At 34.3% G+C, this 18,296-nt stretch overlaps 2 protein-coding genes across 2 annotated transcripts; both read left to right on the forward strand.

Annotated features, from left to right (window-relative positions):
- The first annotated feature begins 5,083 nt into the window (after positions 1-5,083).
- Positions 5,084-9,130, forward strand: LOC129001241 (isatin hydrolase-like). Its single transcript, XM_054428472.1, has 5 exons — positions 5,084-5,124; positions 5,522-5,638; positions 6,302-6,480; positions 6,710-6,928; positions 8,761-9,130. The coding sequence occupies exons 2-5, from the start codon at positions 5,532-5,534 to the stop codon at positions 9,051-9,053; spliced, it is 798 nt and encodes a 265-aa protein (XP_054284447.1). The 5' UTR covers positions 5,084-5,124; positions 5,522-5,531; the 3' UTR covers positions 9,054-9,130.
- A 1,669-nt stretch (positions 9,131-10,799) lies between these two features.
- Positions 10,800-15,536, forward strand: LOC129001728 (isatin hydrolase-like). Its single transcript, XM_054429135.1, has 5 exons — positions 10,800-10,933; positions 12,043-12,156; positions 13,192-13,370; positions 14,487-14,705; positions 15,101-15,536. The coding sequence occupies exons 2-5, from the start codon at positions 12,053-12,055 to the stop codon at positions 15,433-15,435; spliced, it is 837 nt and encodes a 278-aa protein (XP_054285110.1). The 5' UTR covers positions 10,800-10,933; positions 12,043-12,052; the 3' UTR covers positions 15,436-15,536.
- Positions 15,537-18,296: the final 2,760 nt, after the last annotated feature.

Consider the following 18,296-nt stretch of genomic DNA (forward strand, 5'->3'; position numbering starts at 1 on the left):
CCTCTAAATTTCTTTCTTTAGATAAAACTATACGAATAAAGGATACGCGTTGACTGAATAAAGTGATAGCTTCGTTACTGACTGAGATCTTGAGATAGATTTAAATTAATTTTTTCATAAAAAATTTTGTTCACGAAAACTTGTTCTCATTATGTAAACATATACTATTATGCAATTCAAGTTGATGCTTTCTCGTCAAGAATGCCAACTTTGCATTGCACGGCGGACAAAGACTGTATGATGCATATTGGGACGTGCCAAATGTGCGATTGTTGCATGAATATGTCACGGTCACTGTGACATTTAGTGTTATGGTTCGTGTGATTCATCCCTCGACATATACTGCATGTAAATACAACATCTATCTACATCTACTAGGTGACTCTTCCACGCTTAGCTGAACTTTGAGAAGCCAACTTGGAAAACATAAAATAAGTTTATCTCTTCCATATTCTCTTGCTACAACGGGTCATAAATATTACTTTGATAATGGTAATCTCACCAATAGAAGATGACTCAGGAATAGTATAGATCTCCCCCGTGTTACATTGAGTTGAGTATCGTTGAGTTTTAGGTAGGTTTCCTCAATCAGATTTCTCTTGGAAGCACTCTCGAGGACTCATGATCATCAACATCAGTGGCGATTCCAGTACTTAGTCAGAGGATAATGGGGTAAGCACACAGAAGAATAGTTCGGAGTCCTTCCCCGGAAAAATAGCTATTTTTAAAGCCATTTGGGGACTGTTTACATCCATTTTTATGTCTATAGAACTGTATCCAAAAACCTCTGTTGCGTTTTTATGACGAAATGTATGTTTGAATTTATATTTCTAGGGTCCTAGTCCCCTCCACTTAGAACGATTCCGTCACCCGAGCGCCGAGTCCCTCAAGCGCCACGTCTTCCCAGCGCCGAGCAGGCTATCTGGCATAATCTGACAGTTTTGACAGCCGAATTGGAATTCACAAAAGCAACGACGTGCGGTAAAGGGGTGTGCCAAATTGAGCATTGTAGACAATCAGCACCGGAATTACGTTAATTTCCATATATTTCATTGCAGACATGATACGTTCCGAATTATAAATTAACATTTAATGAATATGTTTTAATTCGGCTTACCGACTCTCGTACTTTTGAGATGCTCGCACTTAATTTTGAATGATTAACCTAACCTAACCTTTACTGCTTCACAGATTAAACTCATTGATACCATTTTAAAATAGATGGTATTAGCCCTCGTCACTTCTGCATCACTGAGCAGACCCTGGGAATGTCAACCGCAGTACTGATCATCACTCAAAATCCGTCACTGTTCAAGACCTTGCGATGAGATTTCTGCTACAGCTGACTGAAATCCAGTCCTATACAAATGGGTTGGTTTCATAAAATACTTGTAACTTAATTCATCTAAGACACAAACGATCTCACTCTGTAAGGTTATGGATTTTAAACAAGTTTGCCTATAACAGAAATTATACAAGAATACTTTTTAGCTTGGTTCATTAATCTACAATTATATTATGGACTAGCTGTGTGCCCGTTCTACGTACGGGGATCTTATAGTAGTCAGTTGAATGTGACAAAAATCACACAATGCTGGGTTTTTGGACATTTGTAATTTTATTTCTTAAAGTAGGTAGGCTATGTATTCTATGGAAAAGTACTGGTATCAAGGATCGTCGTCGAAAAGGTTGTTAGATGAATAAATATGTAGGCGTACGTACCCAAGAGATGGGCTATGGGCCTATTTGCTGTATGGTCCAGCGATTGCATTACACGAAGAATAGAAACATAAAGGGACACATTGGAAAAGCGAGTTTAGCATCATCCGTAAACCTATGTTACAATCGCCCACTGCAGTTGTGATTTTTTTTTTCTCTACACTTTACACAATCGCCATTCAAGCGCCGTCAATGAGTGGAAACCTTGTTTGTAAGCTATTGGCGACGATCATTAAGTGTCCCAGCCTTATACAACACTGATTCCAGGTCTTTTTTCTGGCTATCAAAACTCAAGAACAATTTTATACACAAAGAATTTCTGGTTCCTGACCTGGATGATGTTTCGTGTTTTAATTTCATAAACGGTTTCACTATAATATGCACTTACGATTAATTAAATCCGTTACGTAAGAAAAACTTTTTTAATCTCACTTGGTTGGGATTTGCTTTCAAAACGTGATCGGAAATGGCTGCGGTATTTGTAAACAACATGTGTAAACATATCAGTGACAGCTACAAAAAATAATCTTGATCCGAACAGCTGTTCGTTATTTCATAGACGATTATGTGATAAAAATTGAACGAAAATTTGACAAAAATCGCACGAAACTGCATTTTTGAACGTCCGTAATTTTATTTACAAAGTAGTGAGGCCATATTTAAATGACTAAAGACACTCTCGCCAATCCAGTTAATACATTAAAATGACTTGGATCTTGATATGTACTCTCGTTTTCACGGAGAAGATTGCGTAAAATGCCATCTTGAGTGTTACAGACAGACAGACAGACAGAAATAGAGATAAGACTCATTTCTGCTTCTTTAAGGTATAAAACGTAAAATTACCCAAAAATATATAATTCTGAGCAATGTACGGACAAAACTCTAATTTTATTTATATAGATTAATAATTGTACTCAGCAACTGAGCAATTCAAATTTAAATCTAGAATTTATCTCAACTACAAAATTGGATAGACAAAAGTAAAGTATCTCTACAAAGTCTAAATAACCACGGGATAACCATTCTGAAGAAAGATGTTTTAATGAAGAAAAGCATCACCTTCACAGTTTATATTAAGGATCCACACCCTGTATTGACTATATACAATAAATATAATTGACTATATACCATTATTATATTGTATAATATTCCATTATAGTATATAGTCAATGCAGCTACGTACACTTTTGGTGGTTAAGCTGAATAAAATGAGAGGACCTGTATAATGGAGTGAGTATCTCTAGTATAGTATCTATCAGGTGTCCCCCCTCATCACCCACAAGATACAACGATATTTCGGAGTTTAATTTGTCAAATAAGACGTTATCTCGACGGTTAGGATTTCCGTTTGAACAGATCAAAGATATTCGAAGTATTTGATTTATGATGTACAAACCTTGTTTGTTGCGAGTGTTTCATAATCAGGATCTTTCGTATTTGACTTTTTATGATTTTTCATCTCCAGGAATTGTTACTTGAACAATATTTCATTATCTCTTTTTGATATTTGCATTTCAAATTCGTAAACTTGGACAGTGCAAATTTGTGAGTTTGGAATTCCGTCACAATAATTTAAATGGATAATCATTTTGTTATTTTATTACATTCAAGATGTTGTTAGTCTTCGTTTGTTTTAGCGAAGTTTTAGAAGAAATTTCGATCCCGCAACGATGAGTGAAGGAGTGACTCTGTTGATCGTACTTCGGAACATCCTATATGAAGTCTCTGTGGAAGAAAGTAGGTCTGTCTCGTGTGGGCTGGAGGCTGGATAAATACACTGGTCGTATATCATAATCACAATGTGGGTCATCTGTGTTGACTTCAATTGGCGAATGTTTACAACTGAATGATTGCAAGTTCGATCTGACCGTTCGACTGTCTCTTTCCGTCTGTCTGGCTGTCTTTTTGTCTGTGTGTCTGTCTACCTGTCCGTTATGACTCTCTCTTTCCGTCTATGTGTCTGTCTAACTGTCAGTTTGACTGTCTCTTCCTGTCTGTCTGACTGTCTTTTTGTCTGTGTGTCTGACTACTTGTCTGATTGACTGTCTATTACCGTATGTCTGTCTGGTTTTTTGTCTGAGCTTTTAATTATTGACAGTGTGATGAGTTAGCTAATTATTTTCACAAATTATAATTTACATTAAAACTATACACATCCTAAAAATATACCGATTATAAAATTTTGTTATTTCATAGTTAAGTGACGGAAAGAGTATTTTTGGCAGAGTCAAAAATTTAAATGTCATCGTGTTTATCACCAATTAGGCTATTGTCATCACGTTGAACACAATAGCAATTTAAAATAATTAATCAATTGAGCGTAAGTGTTTTGTTGAAAACGTGTTAACATTGAAGACACTGCACAGTGCACAACACTCGCACATCAGACCGCGCCAGTTCTCTCACTGATACTATAGTAGCTCATGCTTGTGCTGCGACTGGAGTTTGGTTTCTGCAGCCGATTTGTATGCATAATTTTTTTAGACAACATCATAATTTGCAATTACGTATTTTCCTATGAGGATATTTTTGAATCCATCCTTTGTGAATTGTATGGCTAGCCATATTATTTTTTTTTAATGGTCTGTTTAATTATAACACATTAGTTATTAATTAATGTATTCATACATTTATTTTACTGACACTTGTTGTAAATTTAGACGAGAATTTTGATATTTTGACGAGAAAACTAAATAATATGGGTTTCAATTGCTTTTCCAAAATGCGTATCTCCTCTATAATTCCTTGTAAAATGCCACAGGCATAGACAGTAAGAAAGTGCACTTTAGAAACTGCAAGGTGATTTCTCAAACAATTGTAAAATCAAAATCCCAAATCTCTTTTCTCATGTCAAATCCGGTTTTTTATAGTTATGCACACGAAATGCTTTTCTATTATTTTATGTAAAATATTATATTGTTTACTTACTGCTTACAATATTTTATTTTTATTGTAGAGGACATACAAGGAACAAGTTTACAAATATTAAGATTTCTTTTATTTAAAAAATACTTTTAAATTCTGAAACAACACGATGAATACATAGTGAACATCAAAACACATTCCAAGCAGTGCAAAAACATGACTTGAAATTGTCTTTAGCTGGTCTTTAACAAGAAAATAAATCTTAAAAGGTGTTTTTAATATGGTACCAAATCAAGTAACATTTAAGATTTTAGGAAGTAAAAGTTATAATGTTCTAAAAGCTAGATTGTAGTTTAAACATGACTTAACCATATCTACTCTAACAAGAAAGTCTACAAGTTGACTACCAGAGAGATAACACTAGCTGAGCTAACAAGAGTTTAGGAGGGGAGATTGGAAGGGTTTATATTGACCTCTTAACAGGAAAATTATTGACCTTCCGCTCATTTGCTCCTTACTTCCACCAGGACTGCATCTGTGAGTGTTAGTACTACATCTTGTAGGAATTATATATTTCAATAGTTTCAGTTTTTCGTAAGTTTCAGCAAAGTGTAGAAAACTGTCACAAACTGAGAGCTAAATATTAAGAAATTTAATCATTACTAATGTTTAATCAACCTTTTATTTATTTTAAATAAAAAAAGTAAAACCTGAAAGCAATCAAAGATTCATTTTTAATAATAAGATTTTTTTATACTCGCACAAAATATTTGTTAATTTTTAAGTAAACTTAATATGGATGTTGAAAAATCTGTTTAATTTTTTTGTAATAATGTTAATTGTTTAGAAAACGTTCGTACCCTATACAATCCCAACATTTGAATAGGTATTATTTACAGTAATGTGTACAAGTTTTTAATTCTTTTATTTTCAGAACATCAAAAATGTTTCATATCGTAGACACAAGGGTATTGTTATGCTGGGGTCTGACTGTAGTTTCGGCTGCTTACATAGATTTGACCCATCCTGTCAATGAAAAAACGGTTTATTGGTATGTATATTTTGTTACATTACGACGGAATAATTTACACAAGAAAATCCATTGTTTACAAAACTTGTCTTTTGTGTTGGCTATTACAGTTACAGTGTCCTATAAAAATTGTAAAGTTTTTGGTTATAAGCTTTCACTTTCAAGCGTAACATTTTATTGTAAATTATTTAAACTTTCAAAAATAACCTCAGAATGTATTTACTATTGCGATTAATTGTACTAAAAACTTGATGTGACTTGAGACGGAAAACATATTGGGTGGGGGACATTTTGCAGGGAATAATGCACTGTGACTGCAAACTACTATATAGTTCTATAACTATTGGCCCTTCTCTCTAATGAAAACTTTTTTCTTTAACATAGTGGTCCGATTTTTATTTTCTCTGTGTCAATTGTTTTGGTTCAATTAAGACCTGCAAAATTATATGAAAGTCAACTATACTTCGACCCCCTACTCCCACTACCCCTAAGGGTAAAGTTTTTAAAATTAACCATAATCTTTAAAATTATTGTAGCCCGCCATAACTGCAAACTGATTTCAAATATCGCAAATAGTGTAAAAGTTAAGAGGGGGGGGGGGGATCAAGTTACTTTTCAGCCACCCTGTACCTTATAATGATTTTAAAGAGGTCCAATGCTACATGTAAGCAAATTTTAACGCAGGTTAAAGGAAAAGTTTGAGTTGGAGCCCACAGTCCGTCGGACTGACCCATATTGGGCAGCGAGCAACAAACTGAGCACTCCTGAGCACGGAGGAACCCACATTGACGCTCCTTACCACTTCAACAAGGACGGGTGGAAACTCGGCCAAGTTCCACTCAACCGCCTATTCATGGTGGAGGGTAAGCCTTTTTGTCTGAATGAAACCAGAAAAACAAATTTAAGGGGCGACCTTGAGAAACTATCTCCCTATTTTCTAGGGTCATTTTTTGACAAATAATGCTGCATTGCTTAGACAAATAATGGTAGCGTTGCTTTAACTTTGGAAATCAAGTACTGCATGTAGTGTATCCTAGTGTCCAACTTTTTAAAACACTTAAGAATGTGGAATATATCTGAAAACTATTCCAGGAGTCCTAATTAACAAGACAGAAGAGGTCCTGAAGGATCCAGAGTACCAGTTAACAGCAAAGGACATCAAGGACTGGGAGGAGGAGAATGGAGCATTACCTTCCAACTGTGTTGTGTTGGTAAAGTTTGGTTGGGGCATCCGTTATCCTGACCGTGTCAAGTATTTCGGCTTGAAGAGTGATGACGACTTTGACCGTCACTTTCCTACTATTTCTGGAGGTAACATTAGCAAACCCTTTGTAGATTCTATGAGAGAAGTGTGAGACATGTGATACATTTGGAATAGTACAACATTATTACACAGAATTACTCTGATTTGAATTGGATTAATTTTGATGTAATGGACTGGGACGGGTGGCGTCGTCCTGTAATCCAGCTACTAGGAGGTCAAGAATTGTGGATATTTATAGGCATGCACTGTGGATGCGATACTCCCTGGTGTGGATTAACGTCCGCACGAGTGAGTAAACGACTATCCGCAGTACTATCCTGAGAATTAGACCAATTCATATATACCAAGGCAAAAAAGTGGTTCGGATTCCACTATAAACTGTAGGTCCCTTAGTTGCCATTGGGCTATTAATTAACAGCTGTGTCTAAGGATTATGTCGGCCTTAGTCACTAACAAGACTACAAGATCCCGCCACTCATCCCACACTCATCTCTATTCATACTTGGCTTAAAATACCTGCATTTGTATGATCGTCATTTCAAAGAAAAGTATAAAGTATAAAGTAAGTAAGTCTCAGTCAACATTTAGTTCTTTAATAAGCGTCTATTCCACTTTGTAAAACTTCTCTGGGAGAAATACGCAATTCTAGACCTGGTATAGTAAGCTGTTAAAATATTGAGTCATATTACTCATTAGACAACCAACTTTTACCTACAGAAGACAGTTCTTTAAAGTTTTCATTGTTAATAGCAATAAAAAAAATTAATCCAAATCAATCAGTTAACATAAAAAATGAACAATGCTATTTAAATTAATAAAAAGCTGGTACTCCAGTCCCATCTTCAAATTCTCTAAGGGTCCTCCAATTCTTCCTTGTCCTCCTTAGACACATGCTGCTGGCCCTTAATGTCGCACAGATGGTTTTCACCCTTATCCAATTCATACTGTAAGGTTTCTTCCATTTTTCTTATTCTGCCATTGCTCTGAGCAAGGTCTGAAACTCCTTGCCCAGCATTCCGTCTACAGAAGTGACTTGGGTGAAAAAAATAGATTGTTTTAATCGGTTTAGCTTATTGTTGCATTGCATTCTTGTCAATTGTTCGACTTATTGATAGTATAATGTACACTAACAAAATCGTAATAGACAAAATGATTGAATCGCTTACTAAACAGCTGCTTGTTGTATTAGTAAAATTAAAAACAAATTGGATGACGTTTTTGAGAGGTTATCTTTACTTGATAATTACTTTAATTTTCTAACTTCTTTGTTAAATAAATGTTGTGGTTAATGTTGTAGTTTGTTAAATAATGTTACAATGTGACAAAAAATACAGTTCATCACACTGCAAAAAAGTGTTCTTTCAACCCTCGCTCATTTTCCGACCCTGGCTAAGCCTCAATCCTGAAACTTTAGCTTGGGTCGAAAAGAGTCACTTTACGCCCTACGGATGAAATCTTCTATTTTTCATTATTATGAAATTTTGGATAGGCTTAGGACCTTATACATAGCTGGGTATTAGAGTTGTTATAGTGCTCATCTAGTAATCTACAATCCTGAGAAAATTTTTAGTTTAATTTTTGATAGTTGAAACTTGATTCAGCTATTCTTGATCATCATAGCTGATCTTAGTCAGTAGTAATACTACAAAGATCTTCTTGCTTCATTATAAACTCACCTTGCATTCATAGTCAGAAGTTTTTGAATCTTAATTAATTGAATCGTCTAACTTAGTTTATCAAAAAAATAAGCTGGATTAATATTGGCCATAAAGCAAGCAGTTATACAATTATCATATCTTGAACAATATGCTACGTTGGAAAAAAATCTATATATTGAATTTTGATATTTGATTTAAGATGTACTAATTTTTGCCCCCAGATGCTGCAGATTATCTGGTCCAGTCAGGTAAAGTGTTTGGTATTGGGATTGACACTGCCTCACCAGACATCAAGGATGATATGATCTTTCACAGGAAAACGTCAAAACACAACATCTTTATCTTGGAAAATTTGGATCTGAAAAATATTGAAGGCATTCCTTCTAGAGGTTTCAAACTGGCCATTCAACCAATGAAGATTGAAGAAGGCACAGGAGGTCCAATACATGTTGTATTGGTTAATGATGAAAAAGAGGGGAAGGAGAAGGAAGAGGATAAAGAAGTAGTAAAATGATAACACAATATTTAGGGAGAACACATGGAGTGAGCTGATTTTGTCTATAATAAAAATCATTTTGTACTATTCTAACATTATTTGTGTAATCTTCATAACTCCAAATTTTCTAGAGACAAAATACAGCAACATCCCCAAAAATAAGCATTTGGGGAAAAGTCCTATCCCCAATTATAGTTGGTTTACACAATTTAGGTGGTTTGAGGGGTAGTTTCCCCACCACATTTTTCTGCTTAATATAATATGTTGAAGCTGATTGACGTTTTGACAAATCTCACCTGTTGAGCTATGTTTTAATGGTAGTATCAAGATGTGGAGGGGATGGATTTCTTCTTATAAAACCGCAAGAAATTTTGTGAACAGAGTATAGAACAAAATACATATGGCACAACATAATCTCCTTCCTAGACAACAATTATAAACAATGAATTATTATCTCAATAACTACCCTTTGAATGTCAATAAAATTAACTTTTCCTACAGTCACTCGACAAAAAAGGACTTCCTTGCACTGATTAGTACAGAAAGCTGATAATTGCTGCATTTGACTTACTTTTCCACACACTTTATACTTTGAAGCACAGTTTTTACTTTGTTGCACACCAGTACTCCAACCAAACAACAGAAAACAGTGTGCTTTTATTATGCTCATAATTATTCGTGTATGCTTGGAAATAGGTTGGCAACACTTAAAGATACACTACGATCAGCTGGTACAGTGCAGATCACATAAAACCAACGAGGTCTTAATGATGGTACAGTGTTTCCCATTTCGTTCAATGTTTGGATTTAACCACCTAACCTAAAAACATGTTGTACAATGTTTGAAAGCATAATCATTTATATAATTTATAGTAACTGTAGGAAAAATATAATATGAGTAACACATGTGTAAACTGCCTTTGCTGCACTCAAGAAACTTTCCTCACTTGCCTACGCTAGGTTCTCTCATGTGCAGCAAAGTGACACTTCACCAACTAGTTACACAATTAACTATTCCCACCCTAGACATTTCAAGTAACATCCTATTTTACAACACAACATTCATAGTTTATGCTTTATTACCTACTACTATGTAGTAAAATACCTTTAATTTCTAGAGGCATGTCTTTCCTCCATACACTAAAAATGAATAATACCAAAGATTACATATTCTTTGATAATACTAACAAATTTGAGCAAATCTTAGTCTAATTACTTACACTTCAGTTCTTACTAAAACTAGGCAATTTTATAATAGATCTAGCTTCTGTTAACCCCTTGAGTGGTAATACTAATCAAACAAAGTGAAATGAAATAATCGATTATTTCACATTAGGAATTACATAAATTACAAGGTATTTTTTATCTATAATTTAAAATTCATCACAAACTTCAATAAACAAATACTCTGAATAATAAGAATGTTGAAATCACCTTCTAAAATTGAAAGGTAAGATCAATGTAGGCATGGGCATGTGCGTTAACATGAGTACAGATATTAATTATTATTGTAGTTATATTTCTAACTAATTTTCCCCTCACAAAAAAGTTTTTTTAATCCCCCCCCCCTTACCATTATAACTCTGATCTATTACACATTGGAATAGGTAGTCTTTTCCCAAATACTTTCAACATATGAATTTGATTTTGCAAGTGTAGCAAAATAGACAAACAAGCCTGAAGGGACACTTTTCGGCTTGTTATGAAACCAACAGGAAGTTGGGCTAACCTTGGGCCTGCTATAGCAGACATGCAATCCTCTGTCCAGTATGGATATTAGTCTCGTCTAAGAACCTGTTTTTATTTTACCTGTTAATCTAGTTGCGATTAGCAAGACTTCTGCACAACTTCAGTTGGCGATTTCCTGGAAAAGATAATACACCTTCGTTGAGACACAGGTAAGAATATCCTACGTTATAAAACTTTTCTGTTGCAGATCTTTCAAAATAAATTCACATTATTTGTTTCAGCTGCAGTTGTTTGCACCCTATTGATTTAAAATCTGGAAATTGACAAATTAATAAACTAATTTAAGTTTATACTGAACAAAAGGATTTTCACTTTTTCTATCGATTCATACTTTGAGTAAGATATTATTTAAAACTCTGAAGCCAAATAAATTTTGATAATATTTAACCATTTTTACTTTAAGATTTTTAAAACTTGCACGGTTCCAGTTAACCACCTATATTTTGATTTTCCACGACAAGTTGTGTAATCAAGGGGGAAGATGAATAGAGGAGAGTACAGAATTACACCTAACTAAGTATCATCATCACCTTTTACCTTTTATTTTTTATTTACCTCAAAGATAAAAAAATTTTTGATGGCATGAAGTTTGAAGTTAATTACAACTATTTTTACGTACTGTTTCTGAAAGATGATTATGATTTCCAATGCAATCAGTTTAACTTTGATTTATGACTATAAATTCATTAGTTGTTTGGAAAAGTATATATTACAGTAATCTTTGCATAGCTGGTTTTGAGGAGTTCCCTCGATTTCAATCTGTTGTACGAGTTCTGTTAAATTGCATAGTATTTTCTTAGATGCTTACACAACTTAAAGTAGTATCCAACGGTTTTATTACTTTCCTAGGGGGGTTAGTACTTATGTAGTGGAGCACTGTGGTGTTTTCATGAGTCGCAAGATTCTCTTCAATACAGTAATACCTTTGACTATTAATACACCCAATCAGTATCCAATACTCAATAGTAATACACACATTTTTACTTAAGTTACTTAAGAACTTTAAGTGGGATATCCATTGAGTTTTTTTACTAAAGCAGTATATAGTTTAGGTTCAGATATTTCTCACCATCTACAGTATTTTCTTAAAAAGCTCTAATAGGACAAAATATCTATATGGCATGCGGGTTTCTCAGATAAGCTAAGCTAACTAAATGGTATTCCTATTTCCAAACAAAATCCTTAATGAAAGAATGTAAAAAAATATCTCAAAGTTAACTGAGTTGTGCACCATAGACTGAAATAAAATATGTTTTAGATTAGCTAACATGTTGAGAACTGTAGACGTGGGAGTGTTATGTTGGAGTCTTACCTTAGTGTCTGCAGCCTACATAGACTTGACCTACCCAATCAATGAGAATACCCTGTACTGGTGAGTAAAATGTATCTTGGCAAGAAAATATGGTATAAAATCCATTATAACAATAAACCATTATACCTTGCTGCATTTAAAAAGCTTTGAAATTTTGTGTTGTTAGACTAGTAACTGAACACATAAAAGAAGGCAGTTGATAGAAATTGGTTCTGTTTTCTTGTTTATTCTGTTATTTTTTTTTATTCTACATTAGAGTTTCACACCAAAAATAATAATCTGATCTCTGCAGTGGCAACTGGTTCATAAAAAAATCTAGAATGGAATACTCTAAAATGATATTGAGCACACATTCCAATTGATCTATTTAGCCCTGAACATTACGATTACACTATTCAGTTTATGCAAAATTTAACCAGTCAGGGATAGGTTTTTTATGATTTCAAGATAAAAGGTAGAAAAAGATGATTTTGAGATTGGTAATGTAATAGGCACAGAAGTTTCAAACTGTATGGTTGGCATGTAAAATATTATCTCAGACTGATTGTTACTCAGACCGAATAAACAAACCTTTTAAAGTGAGCAGCACACAAAATGAAAATATTGGTTGAGTAATGGGTATCAATCCAACCTTAATCAATGACAAAATAATATTAAAGATCAACTGAAGAAAAGTTCAAATCATATTACTATCTGTTGTATGTAGGGGGCATTTTGTTGTTTGCTACACTTCTTCTTCTTACTAACGTTAAAACTCTTTCCACCAAATAACATTACCGATTTGTACTATTTGCAAACTTTGTGAAACTTACCCTAAAATAAGTGAGAAAACCTTAGTAAACTCAATATCAGCACATTGAAAGGTTACCTGACATAAAATATGTCAACAAATTTTACAAAAAGTCCACTTGCATTGTTCAGAGTCAATGTTTGGTAATATAGCTTTACTGCAAGTAGCATGTGATCAATTAAATTGAAATGAAGGTTTTGGGTGCCAAAAATCCTGAGTTCCATGTAGCCCAGAATTACTCATAAGTATTCTTCTAACCATGATCAAACAATTGTGTCATATGTACAAGACTTGTTTATTCCCAGGTTCAAAGACAAGTTTGTGTTGGAACCTCTGGTCAGACTGACAGACCCACATTGGGTGGCTACAAACAAACTGAGTACAGCCGAGCACGGAGGAACCCACATTGACGCTCCGTACCACTTCAACAAGGACGGCTGGAAGCTCGGCCAAGTCCCGCTGAACCGCCTATTTATGGTGGAGGGTAAGTCTCTTTATTTTCATGTAACTGAGTAAGCGGTCCTGACTAGAGAACAAGCTGATATTAGTGATATTAGTCAGTAAAAAAGCTATCATCTCATCCTTCTCTCACATGCTCCTCAAATAAGCGAGTTGGTACCATTTGGAAAAGAGGGGGTCTGTTTCCAAAATACTCTCATGAGGTGCTACAACTAGATAGAGCTGGAGGTAACTGCGAACTTGCATTTAGAGACAATCTGAAGACACAGTGTAGAGTAAAAATCTAACCTCAACATCTCTACTGTTTAGTTCGTGATTTGGAAAAAATATATATTACTCCAAAAAGAGGTGGGGAGGGGGCTGTAGCCTCCCAGATCCACAGGTATTTATAACTATTTATGTACCTAAGCAATAACAACAATTTAAAAATGTGACAAACATATTTTTGTTACAATATGGGAGAATAACCTTAGACCAACCACCATCATACTAAAAGTCAATAGTAAAAAAGTCTATGAAGTGGCTTATAATCATAAATTAAATTCCCACCGTACCACTTGGATATTTAGAAAAGAAACAGTGGATCATAAACATTAACAAATTACGTCCCTGGCCCGAATGTTATCCTAACATCTGTTTTGGACCTTTTTTAACAGTTCCATTTCAATAGGTAAATACCATTTCAATAATAATATAAAGACATCATGTTTACTTTCGGGGGCAGTGAACATTTTTATTATGTTCATGATCCATACCATTTCTGTTCTAATATCTGTGCATAATCCAAATAATAAATGACAGCTGTGTCCACTTTGGATTCAAAAATAACCTGACAGGCTTTACACAAACAACCACTGCATGAAGAAAAAACGTAAAGAAATTTCAAAATTGAATCTAAATTTAAAACTCTTTTACCCCCATGCATTCAGGGCCAGTTTTAGTGAATGGGCCCAGGCCCAGTGGTACAAGAAATTTTAATGATTTGTTGGGAGTACAAAGAAGAGAACTATTCCCCTCCAAGAAGAGGGGGGAGAGAATATCCCTTGTGTCCGTATCAGGACACATGCAAACCGCGCCTGCATGCTTTCTTTCTTCAGTTATAGTGGTCATAGAAAGTTGAATTTCAATCATATAATTACAGGAGTCCTGATCAACAAGACAGAAGAGGTCCTGAAGGATCCAGAGTACCAGTTAACAGCTAAGGACATCAAGGACTGGGAGGAGGAGAATGGAGCATTACCTTCCAACTGTGTCGTGTTGGTACAGTTTGGTTGGGGCAACCGTTATCCTGACCGTGTCAAGTATCTCGGCTTGAAGAGTGATGACGACTTTGATCGCCACTTTCCTTCCTTAACTGGAGGTAAATAGGTTAAATAAATTAAGAACCTATAAATGTGAAATAGAATCAGTAAAGCATAAAAGTTTTGATTTCCTTTAAAAAGTCATGTGCTGAATATTGTTTCCATCAACCCTGACAATGAGGTATTGAATTTATAACCTACGCCTTTCTAATCTAACGTTTTCACCATCCCTCCACCTCCTTACTGCCTTTAAGTTACCCTGTTAACTATAGATAAAGGGATAAAGATAAAGAATTTTGTGTTTAGGTTGTAGGATTTTGTTCTTAACTTTACCACACACACAAATATTAATGGAATAAAAGCAGCAGTATTGGTTATAATGAATCAACTATGTTCTAAATAATTTAACTGAATTTGGTTGGATACCGTACTGAATCAAAAATATTTTTTTTAGACGCAGCGGAATACCTGGTTGAGTCAGGTAAAGTTTTTGGTATAGGAAGTGACACTGCTTCACCCGACAGCAAGGGAACACCGATTGTTCACAAGACTGTGACTAAGCACAATATGTTCATCATGGAGAACATGGATCTGAATAACCTTGACGGGGTTCCCCCCAGGGGCTTCAAACTGGTGATCCTGCCAATGAGGATTGAACAAGGAACTGGAGGCCCTGTACATGTGGTATTGATTACAGACGATAAGAAGAAGGAAAAGGAAGAAAATACAAAGGAAGAAATTAAGGAAGAGATAAAGGAAGAAAAGAAGGAAGAGAAGAAAATGGAGTAGGAACAGACTTTGAGAGGGAATATTCAGAAAGCAATTTAGAGCTTTAGATTAGAAAATGTGATAAAAGTGTTTTAGGAATATTAGAAAAACATATGGTTTTATTTTTTCTGTGGTGTCATTTCTCCTCTTACCTAAATTTTTTTCTACCGTACTCTATTCTTTGAAATTGTACAATTTAAAACACCAGAATTGGTAAGATAGATGGAATCCTGAGAAAAATGATTTTTACTAGGATAGATTTTGAGGAATAAGGTGAAGTCTCAAAGCCGGAGACTAAAAAAAAATTAGCTGTATATTTTTAGAGCTTTAAACCCAGGTCATAGTTTAAACTTTTTAATTTTTTGCTTCAACTCAGTCTGCGTTACCATGGTCAATGAAAAATTAGCTTATGGAATATACTTTTGTATACAATGTACAACAATATTTTGACATCAATAGTTACAGTAATAGCCTTAAAAAATTTCTAGTTCACTGAACCACTTTCCAATCCAAGTAACATAAAATCTTCTATTTGTGACTTTTTATATCTAAGTGATACTTTCAGAATTCATTTTTATTTGGGTCTCTTTTTATGAACACAGGAAAAACATTGGGAAAATAATGATTTCTTGCTCTTGTTTCTGCTACTTTTTGAGGACACTTTTTGAGGCTGTAAGTTCTCTGATGATCCTTGAAGATTAATGTCCACAAATGTTGTATGATTGCTCTCTGATTGCAATGTTAATGTTTCTGAATTGGCATATATATTTTGGATAGTGTTTAAAACTATGTTATCAGATTTAGATTCCTTGATTTTGGACATATCTGTTGTGTCTTGAAGTTTGATTTCAGCAACCTGAGGACATGTGTCACTCCTTTGGTCCCAGGTGGTTATGGGCTTCAAAGAACAGTCTGTGTCTTGTAAGTTATGTTTACCATCTTTCCAAGTTGCCAGGTTAATGAGTGAAATCCCAGAATTCCCTTTGACATCTCCAACTTCTTTATCTGCTATTGTTTGTAAGTTTTTCTTGACCATGATCACTGTAATTTCTGAATCACTGCCAATACTTTCCAAGGAATGAATCTCCATTTGAAATATGATTACTATACTAAGGGTTGATTTTACTTTTATCTTATGAAAATTTGATTTTAGTCCAGTAAAATTATACATTTTGGTATGCAAAAGGTCGGGTAGTTCTGATTTTGGGATATGTTGTTAGTATTGGGCCCATAACATAAAATCCAAGTTATCCACCTCGAGATGCTGCCGCTCGCCGCGGGGCGCGCCACTTGTTATCGAAATATCAAACATATGGCAATTACTATTGTTTCTCACTCAATCTCGCGAACCGTTGATTTTAACGAAAATTTTATATTATTACATTAAAGAAGAATAAATTTTTGACAGTTTAAGCCCAACAGCAAGTATGTAGCGTAAATAATGGTCAAAATACAGACCATCAAAATAAATAATTTTTCCAAAAACCGATAAAAATTGTGGTTTTTTTAGTATTTCCACAATATAGTTGTTTGAAGCAAACACCGTATTGATTTAGAGAGTATGCCAGTTTATTTGCTATTAATAGAAAATAAATGAAAGTATGAATAAAAATACCCCCACCTCAGCAAACCTGCAGACTAAGCGAATTCCCATTTGCTTGATTTGATTTTCACAAACCTATTTAAATAACATTAGGTTTAACTGGTGCCTAGGTTTGCTGCTACAAGGAGGGTAATATAGTATATAAAATAATAATAGTATGATAAGAAACAAATAAATTTACCCAATTTTATAAAAATGTGTCTTTAAATAAGGAAAAAAACAATAATTAAAAAATCTTCGCTATTGGAATAACTTGAGGTTTTTTAATTTACATTTTTTAATTTTCTCCGTAACCAATAACTGTAAAAAAAAACATTTTAATGTACTAAATTGTTTGTTTTTAAGCTCTACAAAATGGTCTAGAGATACATTGTAAACTTGTATGTTTTAAGGGTCAAAAATACGAAAACCCCGTTCTTAACAACAAAAAACCCCATAAAGCATTCCCATGTTCTGATAAAATCAAATCAAAATCTGTTTTATTTCCAAAATGTTTTTACAATATATACATATACAAAATACGAACAATAGTCCCGCATAGGCCGTAAAAGACCTGTGCGCAGGACGAGCTCTATTACAAATCAAATTATAAATATTCTTAAAAATTAAAACTAAATTAATCTAAATCCTATTTACAACTAAGCTACGAGACAGCTACAGGAACAGTTAATGCTAAGTAAAAGGTAGTCGAGTGAATGAAGTTGCAGTTACTAATGTCTGTACGCTAAATATTGTTTGGTGTAGCCTACTTGTGTATTTATTATTGTTATGTATTGTATACTGAACTGATAAGTGTCTCAGACTGATCGAGCCCAATCTCCGACAGCCAACTGCTTACCGAACGTTTATAAACTGGAAGAGATACCTGTAGATCTCTAATCTCTGATGGTATATTCCTATACAAAAAAATTACAATATAAAAAGCATTGGTAAGGTTTGCAGACTTGAAAACTCGGGGTACCTGCATACCTACATGTACAGCTCCTCTGGTGTGATAGTTATGTGTGATTGGCGTCACTATCAAATCTTGATTGGAGAAGGTATATACAAGTAAAATTTTGATAAAAAGTTGACGCACCGAAAGTAATTGAGTGTTTTTGAATAATAAATTTGTAGGGAAACGCCTGTTGAATTAAAAAGCTATTTTAATAATTAGTTTTTGTATGACAAACAGTGGCTTTAAAATATTGCTACTAGCTCCTCCCCATACTATAATTCCATATTGATGTACCGATTGGACAAATGCATAGTATAACATTTTTATTTCATTAATGTTAAG

The sequence above is a fragment of the Macrosteles quadrilineatus genome, unplaced genomic scaffold (genome assembly GCF_028750875.1).
Source record: "Macrosteles quadrilineatus isolate MER2022 unplaced genomic scaffold, UCM_ALF_1.0 Scaffold_8__2_contigs__length_117827958, whole genome shotgun sequence".
Lineage (NCBI taxonomy): Eukaryota > Metazoa > Arthropoda > Insecta > Hemiptera > Cicadellidae > Macrosteles > Macrosteles quadrilineatus.